Raw genomic sequence first — 17218 nt, 5'->3', positions numbered from 1 at the left:
GGCAATTTAGCGTCGATCGGATTCAACATACCCAACTATCTCAGTCTGTGGAATAGACTAGCATATAATTCTCCCAATGGAGTGATAGTCTTTTGCTTTTGAAACCTCTCATTCTTAAAGGCTTGGTTGGGTCGAAAACCTGTTCCAGGAGGATTTCTGTAGGCTTTGTGGGTGGATAGTTATTTTGTGGAGCTTGGTATGGGTTTTATGGAGCTGGCACACGCCATTGTGAATGAGCGAGAGGTTGGGTATAGGTTTGTGCGTGATGGATAGAAAAATGAGGATATGGCGGTGGGTAATAGTGTTGTGGTGGGTTATATGGAGTGTGGGGGTAAGTTTGGGGGTAGGGTCGCGGCTGGTTGTAGTAACGGGGAAGGTTCCTGGATCCAACCCAAGCTCCTGACTCAATTGTCGCAACATCCTCCTTCTTCTTCTTCCCGAGCACACCCCCAGTACCGTTTTGAATAGCCTGCGTGGTCGCTTTGATCGTTGAATAACTCATGATCTTGTTGGACTTGAGTCCCTCTTCAACCATGCCTCCCATTTTTACGACTTTATTAAAGGACTTGCCCACTGCTGACACCAAGTGACCGAAATAAGTGGGCTCCAAAGCTTGCAAGAAATAATCAATCATCTCGCTTTCTTTCATCGGAGGGTCCACCCTTGCTGTTTGCTCTCCCCAACGGAATCCATATTCCCTGAAGCTCTCACCGGGCTTCTTCTCAAGCTTTGTCAACGACAGACGGTCTGGGATAATTTCGAGGTTGTACTGAAAATGGCAGGCAAAGGCTTGGGCAAAATCGTCCCATATGTACCACCTGTTGTGATTTTGTCTGGTATACCATTCTAAGGCCGATCCACTTAAACTTTGCCTGAAATATGCCATCAGCAATTCATCCCTTCCACCTGCTCCTCTCATTTTGCTACAAAAGCCTCTTAAGTGTGCTACTGGGTCACCATGCCCATCGTATAGATCAAACTTGGGCATTTTGAACCCCGCTGGCAACTGAACACCTGGGAACAGACATAAATCCTTATAGGCCACACTTACTTGACCTCCCAACCCCCTCATATCTCGAAACGACTGTTCTAAGCTCTTGAACTTTCTGATCACCTCTTCATGCTCGGGATTTTTGGGTGGTTTCTCGGTCTTTGCCGGGAGATCAAGATGAGGGGTGTAAGGATATGGTTCTGGAACTTTGAAGGTGGGTTCAGGGGGATAGTACTGGTTGTCGTGAGTTTGGAACAGGGGTTCACTGGAAGATCGGTGTAATATAGCAGGTTGATGTGCCACAAAAACAGGTGTAATTGGTGGGGGAGGGTATGTGACTTGTTTGGGTGGTGGAGCTTGAGAAGTATGGGAAGTGGCGCCATGGCATTGTTGGTAGAGGGGAAAGGCTAGAGATGAGTTCACAGTGGGAGGCTCCGGAGGTTGGGTTGACGGTGGGATATAAGCAGGGTTGGCGGGATAAACCGGTGGTGGATGCCCCTTCGCCCAGGCTTGGTACATTTCAGCCATCTATTACTTCAGCTTATACATTTCTTCCCTCAATTCATTAACGTCCAATTCTTCCACTTCTTTCGATGGGTCGACGATACTTGTTTTCGGTTCCTGGTTGGCCATATTCAGCCTGTCTTTCAATCGGGTGTTGTACGAGTGAGTTGCCAGAATGCCAATCAACTAACCTTGTTAGCGATTAGGCTTTAACAAATTGGTAACCATACATTGGGCATGAATGTACCTAAACAGTTAACCGTCTCTATTATGTATTTGATCGGTTGCATGCGTTATCCCGACCTTTTCTTTCTTTTAATTGCAAACCTCCCCTTTTCTTTCTTTTCCTTTTCTTTTCATTCTCTCTTTCTTTTTTTCTCTTTTCTTTCTTGTTTTCCCGCTCTTTTCTTTTCTCTATTCTCTTGTTTTTCCTCTTATTTTCTTTCTCTCTCTTTTATTTGGTTGCGGTCGAATCCTATGGAGATTGCCTACGTATCATGACCCCGCATGAATCAGACCGAGCGTAGTTCTTGGAGATAAGTGCGAAATAAAACATTTCGGGATTTTCAGTTTTCATATATATAAAAACGCTATTACAAAGACTAAAACTAACAGACCCAAAAAAAACTAACAGACTCTGATGAAAGAACGAGATACAGACTCAAAAACAAACAACCCACATACTCTGATAACAGAAATACAGACTCCAAAACAACTGGCAGACTTTAACGGAAAGAAAATACAGACTCGAGAAATCACGAATACATCAATGCCTCAATTGTCCCCGGGACCCGCGAGGCGTCATCCGGCCTTGCTGCAGACTGACTCCCTAAATCCCCCTGAAGGTGGTAAAGATCTTCCATTACCCGACGAACAAAAATCATCATAGTAGTGAAGAACATAGATCTCATCATATCCTCACAGCTACTGCACTTCATTGCGATATAGCTGGCGACCCTTTTGACTCGCTCTCTTATGACGCCCTTCTCTTGCAACAAATGCCCAATTTGTTCGGTTCTGGCTTCCAAAGTTTGTTCGGCTACCTGGTTCTGCTCTTGGAGTTGTTGCAAGTACCTTTCTAGCCATGCCATTAAGGCGTAACAATGTTCTCTTTCAGCCTTAAAATTTTTGGCTTGTTTAGCCATTTCACCCTCGAGGTTGCCAATTGCCTTTTCCCAACCTGTGACCCCTTTTTCATATCTTTCTTTCATCTGTTGAACAAAAGCTGCACGCCCTTCGGCACTTTTAGCCAATCTCGCCCGTGCTTTTGCTAGCTCAGGCTCAGCTTTCTGCAGGTCATCTTCATAGTCACGTACCTTTTGAGTGAGATTGTAAATGAGCCTTTCATCTTTCCTGCTTCGGCCTGGGTTCTCGGCTTCAATTTTCAACTGTCGAACCTGCGCTCTGAAGGCTTCATTTTATCGCACCAATCTTCTCTTTTCACCTTTGGCCTCTTGTGCCTGCAAATCAATGTTGAAGGTGACATTTCTCAATTCTTCTCGTAGACCATGGATGATGGCCTTATATTCCTTTTCCTTCTCCCCCCAAGCTAACCTCTCTTGAATTTTATCATCAAAGGCATGAACATGAGGCCTTTTGGCGGGCCTTTCGGGCTCTGGTTCGTTGTTTACATAAGACATTTTCTCAAACCAAGCAGCATAATTTGGATCTACTTCCTTCTTGGCGATGTCTGGTACCTGGGTGCCATTTTTTAAATACCGGCAGCTATTCCAATACTGCTGAACTACAGCCTCGGGCAATGCAGCTTCTGGATGTAACTCTATGACCTGGGTGCTTAGATCTTCATCTTCAGGCACAATCTGATACCTTCCCAATTGCCTCAAGGCCCTCTGCAGTGCATATGGCTGAATACTCCTTACGCCCATTATCCTCAGGTATCCTTTGGGAGCAGTCATATAGATGGCCTTTATCCTCGGAAGCCATCCTATAGTCCACTCGACTTGACCTGCGTTAAGAACTTTCAAATGAGAAACCCATGCTTCAAATCCTTCTGGTGTGTTGTAATCTTTTATCCTCTCCTCATAACTAATGATGAAGTTATTTGGGCTCGAACCGTAACTCATGAATCTGGGATGATGGCGAAGATGCTCGATCAACCACATTTGCAAAATGATGCTGCAACCTTCAAAAAATTGAGCCCCTGCTTTGCATAAAGTCAATGCTCGATAGATATCTGCCAGCACCAACGGGGCGAGTGTATGATCTTCCTTGGTAGTGAGGATTTGTGCGATTCTAGCCATACGAATATCCACCGTCCCTTTCTTATTTGGAAAAACCATGATCCCCAAGAATGCCACAATAAATGCGAACCAACGATGAATTTGCCAAAGGCCCTTGTTTTGTTTGTTGCTCAAACCCTTTTCATGCGTTTCAAAACCAGCAGAATGCCCGAACCTGAAGTATAAGAAAAGGAAAGCAAAACACCCATTGCTCACACGTTCCTTATTCGTCTATTTACTAATATTCAGGAGGTCAAAGAACTTGTGCACCGATGGAGCCCTTGGAAATATAAGTTGTTGCTTCCTCAAATCCTGTCCGAATTCAATATACCCGACTATCTCCTCCAAAGTAAGGGTGATCTCAAAATCCGAGAAACGAAAGACATTGTGGACAGGATCCCAGAAAGTTACCAAAGCTTTGATCAGATCCTCCCGCGGTTTGATTTCAAAGATGTCTATAAGAGCACTCAAGTGCTTTTTCACCCATTTCTGACCATCTTTATCTAGATCATTCCACCACATAAGCAAGTGCAGCCGAGCCTGTTCCCTGACCACTTCTGGCGGTTTCTAGATGGTATTCATTTATTCCTGTGGAAGATTAAGGTTAGGGTTGACTCCACTTGACCTTTTTGTAAACAAATTTTGAAGAAGAAAAGAAAAATGAAAGAGAAAAGAAAAGAAGAAAAGAACCATAATTTCTTCCCCAATATGTCAACTTTAGCCAAATGATTGTTTTTGCAAATGCAGCCCCTTCCCAATTTCACGCGAATTTTGAGGCCGAAGGAAATTATTTTATGACCCCTCACAAACTTGTCCATTCTTTTATGAAAATAGCCTTTCGACAACTGAAAAATACTCTGAGGCTATCTTAGTAAGAACGGTTTAAGACATTGCCGAAGCTGGATCGACTTATTTTTTTTTTCAAAAATAAGGCCGAACCTTATATAGGTTGCCTACATATCCCACATCTGGTGAGAATCAGACCTGCTTAGTTCGGTCAGTTTTGACACATTTGAAAGAACACAGTGTTTGACTTTTTTGAAATAACTCTTTTTTGAAAATTTTTGGGCCGAGTTTCAGGACGCTTTTCAAATACCGGGATGTTTAGAACCGGGCCTTATCTCCTTCCCTATATCACTCTTGGTTTTCCCTCTTTTTTTTGCTTTATTTTCCCTGCTCGGTCAGCATGCAAGCTAAAATAAATGTTCACATAGCACGTAGAATGCATCAGGATGGTCTGTTATTTCGGGCATACCTGTCCTAGACGGAACCAACCCCTGTGTTGAGTCCCCTAAGTCAAATTCACATGATGAAAACAAACGTTCCTACTAGGGATCCGGCATGAGGCTGTGTTTTTCTAGGTTTAAATCCTGGGGTTTTGGTCTAGACTTGGGGCACCCGAGCGGACAACTGGGGCCGAGGAGGGGACGACGTACCAGGAGCACTGAAGTCTACCCGGCCTTGTCGCTTGCCCAGCCTCGTTCTATTTGGTATAATTTCTATAGAAAAAGCAAGTTACGCGAACGTATGCACCATTTCTAGAAGACTCAGATGGGTGGCGTAAGAAGACACTTATATACAATTCAAAATAATATTAAAGCAGTAAACAGATAGCATTTAGCACAAAAGATTCACAGAATACAGTAATATTAACAATAAATAAAGCCAAGTAAAAATCATGTTAACAAGCTCGAATTCTTGAACCCTGAACCAGAGATTCTGGGTTCGATCCCCAGCATAGTCGCCAGAGCTGTCACACCTCCTTTTTTACTATACCCCGTAAAGGGTATAAATATAAGGGAGTTTTTCCAATAAAAGGACAATCGAAACGGGATTATTTATAAAAATCAGAGTCGTCACTTGGAATAATTTATGGTGTCCCAAGTCACCGGTTTAAAATCCCGAATCGAGGAAAAATTGACTCTATTTACGGCCTGCGAACACAGAAATTCGGGTAAGGAATTCTGTTAACCCGGGAGAAGGTGTTAGGCATTCCCGAGTTCTGTGGTTCTAGCACGGTCGCTTTGATCATACTTGGCTTATTAAAATTACTGATTTTAGATCCTATGTGCATCTATCCTTTTACCGCTTTTTAATTAAGAAAATTATCTTGAAATGGGTCACGCGTACGTGTACCCATTTTTGGCGCATAAAAATTATGTCACGCGTACGTGTCCACAATTAATAACGCTTATTATTAGTAAGAAATTTTAGCCGAAGTTACGTGAACGTATACTCCAATTTTGTTTTTATAAATCGTAATCGTGTCACACGAACGTGTCCGCAACCACGATAGTATTTTAAACGGCCCTAAAGGTTTTTCTACGAATATTTGTCTTATTGTCTAATTAAAACATGTGAGGGCCATATATGGTTGATATTACACCACAAACCCATTGAGGGACGGTAATTAATTAACTCGGGCCACGACATTAAACCTACCCTAAAATTGAAGTTCGGATTACTTTTATTAGCCAAAAATCTGAATGGGATAGAACAAGCATTCACATCGCCTGAGATGGTTTTGGGCTGACTATAGGCCCAATATCACTTGAAACATTTGGAGTAAGGGGGAAAGCAATACAAATATGAAGGCCCTTTCCTAGCAAGCTGACCCATGCGGTCCAAACCGGGCCCAATTCCTTTAAGGAATTCCATAAAGATAGTCGTACATGAACAAACATACATCCAGATTGCTAACTCAAATTCTCATCTGTTTACAAGCAAATATGAATCCAAGGTTACTCTCTGTTACATGCTAAATTTGCATCCAGAATTTATTCTGATAATAATAAAATCACACCGCTCTAGTAATTAACTAAGTTACTCAATTGAATGACCCAACTATCAAGCTTCGACTACCAGTATCCATGCGATACATAGATCACCGACTTGGGATGTGAAAGAAAAATGCAGAACTCAACTTCTAGTAATACTTTTCATGCATTGCTAAACCCATTTTTGCCATAAAATGCAGCAATCATATTGGACCAAATGGAACAATGAAAATTCAAGTCCCAAACTACATCATCAACATACTGCATGTAACTCGAATCCTGATGGTATTTTACCAGATTTGGGACTCTTCGAACTGTAAATTCATGGTCTGAATCACAGTTCTTCGAGAGCACAAACACCTTGCTTGAATTCTAAAAATGTACTAGAAAATGTGATACAAAACTCAGACTTTGGAAGAAACATAAGTTAAACGTAAATACCAACTTCAATCAGATCTAACAGTTTGTGAAATAAACAGTCTTGAGTCAACAGCATCTAAACCAGTCCAACTACTGACCTCGAGACAAACGAATAGCAAAATGACTACATATAAAGAACTTATACTGAGATAGACATTTAGACTAGGCTATCATGTCGTACGACATTCAGAGGTTAAATGTTGATCCCATTGTTCATAGTTGAAAGGTAGTAAGTGGAATTTCCAGCAAAACAGAGTAGACAAGCATGCTATATTCTTAATTTAAACTCAAACTGAATACAACTCAAAGCTTCAGATTCCATTTTTGATTCCCACATCAAGCTTTACATTCAAATAGAGTGCAGAGATGTGTACCTGGGAATGAACAAAGACAAGAAATGAAAAAAAATCAACAGGAGCAGCCACAAGAATCAACACTGAAACAGCCAGCAAAACCAGTCCCAACCCAGAAATGATGTATAGCAGCTCAATATAACAAACTCGAACACATGGCGGCCCAACAAAACTTTAGACCCAACTTTGGCGACCAAGTTCAGTCCATTTTCCACTCGGATGAGTAAAAATAGTTTCAGAAGTTGAAAAGGAATCAACAATCACTGAAATTCAATGAAACAGTACAAATTCCTACCATTTTTGTATTTTTCTGAGCGTTTCTTCTTTTTAGCCCTTCAATCTTGCCTTGAAAGGCAAGAATGCTCCTTCTTATAGGCCCAGCCAATAGGGCAGCCCCAGAACTACTTATTTACCCTTTACCCCTTTTTGTTCTTGTTTTAGCTTAAGGGTCCTTAATGTATAATCTAGAATTTCAGAATAGCCCCAACCCCAGCTTCCTAGAAGTTTCTTAGGCAGTTATTTGAGAGATTCCCTCAACCAATTACCTGAATTACCCTTTAAAGACTCTGAAACTACCCCAGAACCACCCAGGTCAACTGGTCAAGCTAATTGGGTCGAGCTGAGCCAATTCGATGGGTCTACTGGAAACCTAGTTCAACTCTCCATTGGGCTTTTTAATCTTGTGAACCCAATCAATATTAAGAAAAACCCCAAAACCCAAACGTTCAATTTAAGAACCCTGAAGACTAGGAACAAAGTTAAACCCAAAAGACAATGCAAATTCAAACTATCCGAACTTGAACACAAGACCCAACTTACAATCACACACATCCTAAATCTAACATGCAGGTACGGAAGATAAAGAAGAATGATAAATAAAAAGAAACAGAATAAAAATCAGAAAATAAGAGAAAGAGCAGAAGAAGGTGAGGATGAGGAAACAAAATACCAAAGGGCAAACAGAAATACCTAGGAATCTCGGACAAACAAGAAATAGCATTTATGCTTCGAAATCTCCAATTTCCGGTCCAATCCGAGATTAATCGTATGTTCTTTGTCAAAAACACGCGATTAAAGTCAAACTAAGCTTTAAAATCTTCAATGAAACCTTGATTTGAGACTTGGGGATTTTTATGGTTCATTTTCTGATCTAATATTCGAGAATATCGGGCGACATTCGAGGGAAACAGAGTGGGGGTTTGGAAAGAGGGGGTTAGGGTGGTTCTGTAGTGTGATTTTGGTGAGGATTGGAGCCGGCGCCGCCGGGTTGAGGCGGTGGAAATTGGGGCGGCTAGCTAGGGTTTGGGGGGTGTTTCTGATGAGGGTGGTGAGCAGAAGGGGATTCTGAAGGGGGGGGGGGGTTCGGACACTTAAATACCCCTGGGGCTTCAGTTCTGAGCCGTTTGATCAAGGGGAGATCAACGGCTTAAATCAATACTTATCGAAACGACGCCGTTTGTTTTGGGGGGGGGGGGGCGGGCCGGGTTAGGGTGGTTTGGGTCGGGTATTGGGTAATTTCATTTGGGCTGGGGAAATTTGAATTGGTTTTAGCCCAAATTTAGATTTTCTTTCATTTCTTTCTTTCCCCTTTTTCAAATTCAAAATTCTTTTCTTTTCAAAATTAAAATAAAACCTAAATTAATTAATAATATTTTTTTAAAACTAAATAACCTACCCAATTAGATTAATCACTCATCATGATATTTACAATAATTAATTAAATCCTAAATTTAGAGAAAAACTATACAATTCAAAATTAAAAAGTAAAAATGCAAAATGAATTATTTTTTGTGATTTTCATTTTTTATAAAACAAACTAATTTACTAATTAATCTAAAAATATAAAATCAAACCGTAAATGCAGATGCAACATATTTTTGTATTTTTCATGAATAAAATAAAATAAACGTGCACAGACAAATGCAAATAATTAATAGAAAATGCCACGAAATTCAACAAAATTGCAAACACTGAAAGAAATTATTTTGTTTTGAATTTGTTGGAGTAATTCATATAGGGCAAAAATCACGTGCTCACAGCTGCGATCAATAAGGCCGAGGTCGGGCAGCGATCCATAAGGCCAAGGTTGGGCAGCGATCTATAAGGCCGAGGTCGGACAGTGATCAATAAGGCCGAGGTCGGGCAACGATCTATAAGGCCGAGGTCGGACAGTGATCAATAAGACCGAGGTTGGGCATCAATCAATAAGGCCGAGGTCGGGCAGTAATCAATAAGGCCGAGGCCGGGCATCGATCTATAAGGCCGGGGTCGGGCAGGGATCTATAAGGCCGAGGTCGGGCAGGGATCTATAAGATCGAGGTCGGGCAGCGACCAATATGGCCGAGGTCAGGCATTGATCTATAAGGCCGAGGTCGAGCAGTAATCTATAGATGTAACAACTAGTTTGCTTTGGAATCCTCAAAGGGAATATTCTATCGGATATTCCCTCTAATTGTGCTTTTGTAGGGTTTTCTAGGGATACCCTTTATAAATAGGAAGAGAGGACTTCCCAAAAAGAGGGGAAGATCTCTCTAGAAAATAGAAAAACACATCTCTCTAAAGATGAGAGGATCTGTGATCACATACCTCCATCAGATCCAAAAAGGGTCCTAATGTTCTTGTATTTGTCTATCATTCATCTTTATCAAATGAAGGAGGATCTCTCTAGAAAATAGAAAAACACATATCTCTAAAGATGAGAGGATCTGTGCTCCCATACCCCCATCAGATCCAAAAAGGGTCCTAAGATTTTTGTATTTGTCTATCATCCATCTTTATCAAATGAAGGAGGATCTGCCTCACTCAAGATTGAGTGAATCTTTTCCTTTATTTACATTTTATTGCCATTTAATGTTACTCAATGCATCTTTCTTCATGCTATTAATTCTCGCCATAATCACTGCCAACATTTACACTCAGCTATGTTTTTTTATTCATATTATTCATCTCAGATCTAGAATTAATTATTCTTAACTAGGATTTACCCTCTTTCTTCTTATTTAATTAGTTTAACAAAAAATGTCTCATACTTTTTTGGTCAAACAATTATAATACAATAATTGTTTATATGAGGATTAATAGTGAAGCATTGTTATAAAACAATTAATAATGAGGAGATTATAATACATGGATTATAAACTTTAAATGGGAATTTTGTTTTTAAATAGTTTTGTTTCCGTTGTTAATACACATACTCTTATTTTGAATATAATAATACATAATATAACTTAATGCATTGACAATAATTTATTTTAACAGGCCAACCAAACACTATAATATACTAAATACTATTGGGATTAATTAGTCCAAAGTCCAAGCCATCAACCAAACAAACTCTTTAGTCTCTGTATATCATATCAATGTTTGATTTACAATTTTCATTATGTAATTGGTAAAATTTATTTATACTCGGTATATACACAAATCAATAAATACAAACTAAAAATTTTTCAAAGATAATTTATTCGCAAGTGATATGTATCTTCACTTTAAATTTTAGTTGCTAAAATTACATTATTTGATTCGTTGTAAATGTTTTTACCTTTGAAAAAGAAAAAGGGTGAAAAATAGGGGTGAATCCGGAAAATCGGATCGAATTAATTTGGTATTTTGATATCGGATCGGTATTGATTTGGTACAAATTTTTATATTTCGGTACGGTTCTCGGTATTAAACTTACGATACTTCGGTATACCGAAATATTTTAGCAAGCCTTCCCACCTATTTGCTGCATCTGTGTTTAACCATTTGCTATGTTTCTTGAATTTGATTTTGTCAGTGTTATAACTGTTGCAAATATTTTGATGCTTCGAATTAATTTCCTAACTGCAATTTTTTCTAAACAAGTCTACTATTGATAAACATAACCTGTTTCTGCATTGTGTGCTTGATTTGATCTGTCTTCGTTTAAGAGATTAATCAACTTATGATAGCATCAGTTTAAAAGAAATGAAAAGTTGAAAATTGTTATGGCCAGCTATGTTTAACGTTTTATACTAATGCCAAAATCATTTCAGTTTAGTTTGGTTCGTTATTGAAATCGTAACCAAATAAAAAATATCGAACCGTACCGAATTACTTTGATACGGTATTTGATATGCACAATTGATTTACTGAATACCGAAGTAACGAACCGTATTTCTTAGTAGAAATGACACCAGGTAGCTACTTTATAGGGCTGTATTTAAGAATTGGTCAGTGCGTCCTGAATTTTAGTTTTTCAGTTCAAATTTTCAACACAAAAATATTCTGAATTGTCCTAAACTTAAGATTTTTAATTTAAAATTTTAGGACAAAATAAGTACTGGTTAATCTCTAAATAACATCCTTAAACATGACTATTTAAATATCATACTGAGGTACCAAATGCTCACCTGAAATTAAAAATAGTCAGATTTATAAGTGGTAATTGAAAAATAGCCACAATTTTAAAAGTAATCGAAATTTAGCCACTTTTCATGTAAAGATAAATCTGAACGAAAACACTGTTCAAAATCTGAAAAATATTCCAGCATAATAGACTGGAATTTCAGCATAATATATTGGAATTATATTGGAGTTCCAGCATAATATACTTCCAGGCTCCAGCATAATATACTGGACTTCCAGCATAATATATTGGAGTTCCAGTATAATATACTGGCCCAACATAATATCCTGGAAGTTCATACACAGGTGCTCCAATCTCTAGTATATTATACTAGAACTTTCCGCATGTTGGAGTTCCAACATAATATGATGTAAGTTCGTATACAAGTACACCAATCTCAAGTATATTATGCTTTGCAAAATGGTGCGACTATTTTTGTTTTTAAAGAAAGCTGGCTATATTTTAGGTGAAAAAGCCTAAAACCAAACTTTTACAACGTCCACCTAACTTCCCTCTTCTTGGTTAGACATTTGATGGTAACATTAAGGTCTCACCAAACCTCTGATTCCCTCTCTTTTTATTGAACCCAACAACTTTCTGCCACTCCACTCACCTCGTTTCCTCCTCTAAAATTAAGGTCTTCACTTTTGCTGAGGTTTCTAATCACAACAATGCCAAAGATTGTTGGCTTATTATCAGTGCAAGGTATATATAATAATCTCATGATCTTTTTTGTCATAAAGTTTTCTTCTACTAATGTAATTAACTGTGTTGCTGCATTTTTATGCCTTTTTTTAAAAAAATTGGGTCTGTTAAAGATTCAATCTTTATCACTTATTTATTTAAATTTTATTTTTTATCTTTTGCACTTATGTTTTGAGTTCTCCTTGGTTGGGTAAGAGGGGTGGGGGTGGAATAGGGTGTAGCTGATCTCCACTTGTTTGGTGTTATTTTCTTGTTTTTTTTATTGATGATTGCATTAATGGTTTCATGAACAAATATGAGACTTTTTTTTTTTTTTTTTGTGGGAATAGCTAAATGCATGTGCCAAGCTTCATTTTTGTCTGTTTGTTTCTGGATGAGGAATTGCTTCTTTAAAATTTAGTGAGTTGAAAAGTTTGAGTCTTAAATCTTGAGGTTCTACAGTCAACATTTAGCTTAATTGAATATTTCCGTGTTGAAGCTCTAAGGTCCTTTTACAAGAGGTTCTTTTGCAAACATTTCTATTTTATTTTTATATTTACAATCCCGCTGCAGATAAAAGCCTGATATTTAAGTAACTAAGGGTAGAAAGGCGGACTCATTATCCAGCGAGTTTCAGATTCAGATTTGCAACATTACTATATGTTAAACTGCTGTAGTGGTGCTTTTAGTTCAATTACCGCCAAAATCCAAGGCCTGTATCTTTCCCGGGAGGTTGGGAGGTTGGGGAAGTCAGGGGCGGCTCGACATACTTGGGGCCTACGCCACAACTAGCCCAAATTTATTAGAATCGATTTCTTTAGTAATAATTTTCAATTGATGATATCGCTAACCGATTTAATCATTCTTGAGACGTTATTGATCTATTTTTATTTTGAAAAAAAAATCTTTTCGTGGAGGCAATTGTTAGGCATTTGAAAAAGGCTCAAGTCTTTTTATGTAATATATCGGTTAGAGTATTATGTGCTACTTGACTACTTTTCTTTACACTTTTAATTCGAAATATTAGTCTAAGCCATTAATATTAGAGTGACTATTATGCTTTAGTGATAAGAATGTATGCTAAATGAAGGTTATATCAAGTTTAAGCAAATCATAAAGATATCTTTACTTTATTTGGGAGGACTTTTCCATCCCGCAACAATCACATCGACTTCATAATTTTTCACTATAAAATGCTTAAATTTTTTTAAGAAAAGATTAACACAAAACATATTCCTTTTCAAATTGAGGCCCCTCGAAATTGGGGGCCTAAGACTTATGCCTTATTTGCCTAGCCCTTCAGCCGGACCTGGGTGGGGGTGGGGGGGCTTCTTTGGTGTTTACGCGTTTAGTTTTAGTAAATTTTGTAATATAGCTAATGATGTTATAGAACTCAATTGTAGCAACCAGAAAAGAGTCTTGAGCAACTCTATCAACATCCTCTAGTCTTCTTCATATTAGAGATTTCATGCTACAGATTTTGGTAGCTATGCCTGTATTTAGTAGGGGCAAGTTCTGCGTATACACTACCCTTCCCCAGACCCTACCTGTTGGGAATATACTGGTCTGTTGTTGTTGTTGTTGTTGTTGCGTGTATTTTAGTAGCTGCATCACCTTAATTTCATTTTGGTTTTATTTTGGAAGTGATGTCAGAAGCTCTTTTTTAGCTATGTACTCTCTTTGTAATAGAATGGCTTAAAAGGAGTAACAAAGTGTTGGATTATTTTGAGAAATTGGCGGCAAATGATGCTTCGTATCAATTTTACTCGCCCTTTCTTTTCCTTCTTTTTCCCCTATTCCAAGTTTCTCAACTTTTTCATATGGTGCATTTTATATGAACAGGTGTATAATGTGACAAAGTTCTTGGAAGACCACCCAGGTGGGGGTGAGGTTTTATTGTCCGCAACAGGTAAAATAATTTCACAAATTCTTCCTGCAGTAAACACTCTGTATTTTGATATTCAAGTTTTCTAATCTTGAATATGTAAAGTTTCGTCGAACATCACTAAACTCTGGATTGTGTCAATCGCTGATATGCTAGACAACTTCCATACTTATGTAATCATGTAGTATGTTATGAGTTTAACTGAACCCAATATTTTCAATATGGAATATATATGTAAAATTGCCACTTAAGTTTAAAAAATTCTGGATCCGCCTCTGCTATTGAAGACACTGGTTCATGGGCTCGTGATTGTTTCTTTCTGCAGGAAAGGATGCTACTGATGATTTTGAGCATGTTGGTCACAGCACTAGTGCTCGAGCAATGTTGGACGAGTATTATGTAGGTGATATTGGTTCTTCCACCATAGCAACAAAGGTCGAGTACATTCCTCCAAAGCAACCTTATTACAACCAGGACAAAACAATAGAGTTCATCGTCAAGCTCCTCCAATTCTTGGTTCCTCTGATTATTCTAGGTGTGGCTTTTGGCGTTCGCTTCTACACTAAACAGTCAGCTTGAAAGATTGATTATGGTGATCTCATAATAAGAATCCAAATTAGTGCGACGTTAGAAGAGCAAAAAAGAGAAAAAAGAAAAGAAAAAGAGCTTTTACTGGGAACAGTTAATATATCTTTGGTTTCTGTGTTACTGAGGATGCCTTTGCTTTTCTTTGTTGCCATTCAACTAGTCTTCTTCTTTATTATCTAGACTTTTGCAGAAATGCTGGTTAAGGCTGCGTATAATAGACCTTTGTGGTCCGGTCCTTTCCTGGACCCCGCGTATAGCGAGAGCTTAGTGTACCGGGTTGCCCTTGAACTCTCGTGAACTTGGATTCTTGGCTTTTGATGTTTGCTTTTATAATCTTATCACTTGATATACCTTGCCTTTTTCCAAAGTATGCAAAAGATGTTATGTTTTGCATTGTCAAAATCCTTTCCAATTTTATATTTGAGCCAACTGGAATTTCAACAACAGAGAAAGGCGTGCTGAAGTTATACAAGGGAGCTGAAATCTTGTTTATAACGCTAAGTAGTGAAGAGAATCACCAACATCCAACACACCTATGATTCTTGAAGTTTTACATAGACAAGTAATACCAGGGACAGAAAAAGAAAAAACCTATCTTAAACTTCTGACAGAAATGAAAATTTTACGCAATTAATCACTATCAGAGTTGTTTAACATATAATAACAAGTTAGCTGATTATTATATTTAATCGCTATCAGGTTACAAGTTATTTCTATCACTATTTGTAGGTTTTTTTTGCTTCTGTTATCTTAGTGGTGTTACTGTTTGTTGCTACTACTTCTTTTTCATCATTTCTTGAGCTAAAGGTCCATTGGCAACATCTCTACCTTTTTAGGATTGGATTAAGGTCTGCATACACATTGTTTGACCAAAATTTAGATCTTGGTTCAACCAATTAGATTTAACAGAAAAGGGCCAAAAATACCCTTAAATAATTTGAAATAGATCAATAATGCCATCCGTTTATCTTTTGGCCCAAAAAAGCCCTTACCGTTAATCAATTGGAGCAAAAATGCCCTTCCTAGCTAACGGAACACCACGTTAAATGAAACCAAAACTAAAAATGTTATAATATTGCTGATATGGAACTCAGACTCTTCATTCTTTTATCATGCACAACCTCTCTTTGCTCTGACTTTATAAGGTACTGAATCTTACTAAGAGTTTCTGATAACTCCACTAAGAAGCAATTTTGCGATCAAGCTTGAGGCAACGTTGTTCCATGGATGCGATTTTGTAGAGTTTGGAGGCCAACAACTGAGACTTGCTTTGCTGGAGCTCTTTCTCCAACTGAAGAATAGAGCGAGGCTCGTTCTTGCTCTGCTCCATCTGTTCAAGTCTTTCTCTGATTGCCGACGAAATCGCCATTGCTGAGGCGCTTACCTGATCCAATTGCCCAGACCCGCCCGTTTCTTTTCTTTTTTTTTTTTAAAAAAATCTGAGCCGTTGATCATTTTTGATCAACGACCCAGATCTCTTCTTTCCTTTTTAATTCCAAATGACCCCTAAACACTACCCCATTCTTTTAGAAGCGCCGTCTCTAACTCCTCTCTTCTCACAAATGCTCTCGAGCTCTCTCAAAACCCTAATCGCTCTCTGCCACCTTCAACCCCAAATCCACCGGAATCCATGGCTGTTCTGACCATGGACGACCTATACTCACCCCCTACTACTCTCACGTGCTTGATACCTGAAGTTTCAAGGCCAGACTTCAAGGGTCTTTGCCCAGACCTTCATCGATTCGAGGTTTTCATCCATCTCCGGCCTTGCTCCGGCGTGTCTTAGCCTCCTGAGCCTGATTCCGACCTTATCGACTCCAGATCTGATCTTGTTTCTTCCAAGCCTTTCTCATTTCTAGGGTTCTCAGAAACCCTAGCCTATTCGAGGTTCTTTTTCGTTTATTTGTTTAGATCTGTGCTTGATCTGTGCCATATTTGATGTTTTATGTGTTTTCCCCAAATTTCCTTTTTCAAATCTTTTGATTTCAAACTAGGGTTTCTGAGTCTGTTTGTAATGTTTTGTTCGATTCATCTGCTTATCATCTCTAAGTTTGACTGGTGTTGAAAACCTATTTTTTGGAGATTTGTTTGAGCTTCTGAGTCTATCTGTTTGATTTACTTTGTTTACACCAGATTATAAACCCTAATTTTTGGGGTTTTATTTGAGATTCTGAGACTGTTTATTTGTTTCACTTACTTATCGCCTCTAAACTCTACTGATTTCGAAAACCCTAGTTCTTTGGGGTCTGTTCGAGTTCTTGAGTTTGTTTGTGCAACTCGCCTGTTTGAAATCGCTCCGTCTGATTCCTTTACTTCATCATCTTGTTTTCTTTATGTGATTCCTTTGTTCTGAGTTCTTGCTATTTGTCAAACTCGACTATGTTTTCAGAAAGGTTTTCACCTAACT

General features: G+C 38.6%; 1 protein-coding gene across 1 annotated transcript; it reads left to right on the top strand.

Moving 5' to 3' along the window:
- Positions 1-12332: 12332 nt before the first annotated feature.
- Positions 12333-15213, top strand: LOC104237159 (cytochrome b5, seed isoform-like; the record flags this gene model as incomplete). Its single annotated transcript, XM_009791251.2, has 3 exons — positions 12333-12359; positions 14181-14247; positions 14549-15213. Coding segments are annotated over 3 exons (348 nt in total), but the record flags the coding sequence as incomplete, so codon positions are not given.
- Positions 15214-17218: the final 2005 nt, after the last annotated feature.

Source organism: Nicotiana sylvestris, chromosome 6 (genome assembly GCF_000393655.2).
Source record: "Nicotiana sylvestris chromosome 6, ASM39365v2, whole genome shotgun sequence".
Classification (NCBI taxonomy): domain Eukaryota; kingdom Viridiplantae; phylum Streptophyta; class Magnoliopsida; order Solanales; family Solanaceae; genus Nicotiana; species Nicotiana sylvestris.
This window is presented reverse-complemented; position numbering and strand designations above follow the sequence as displayed.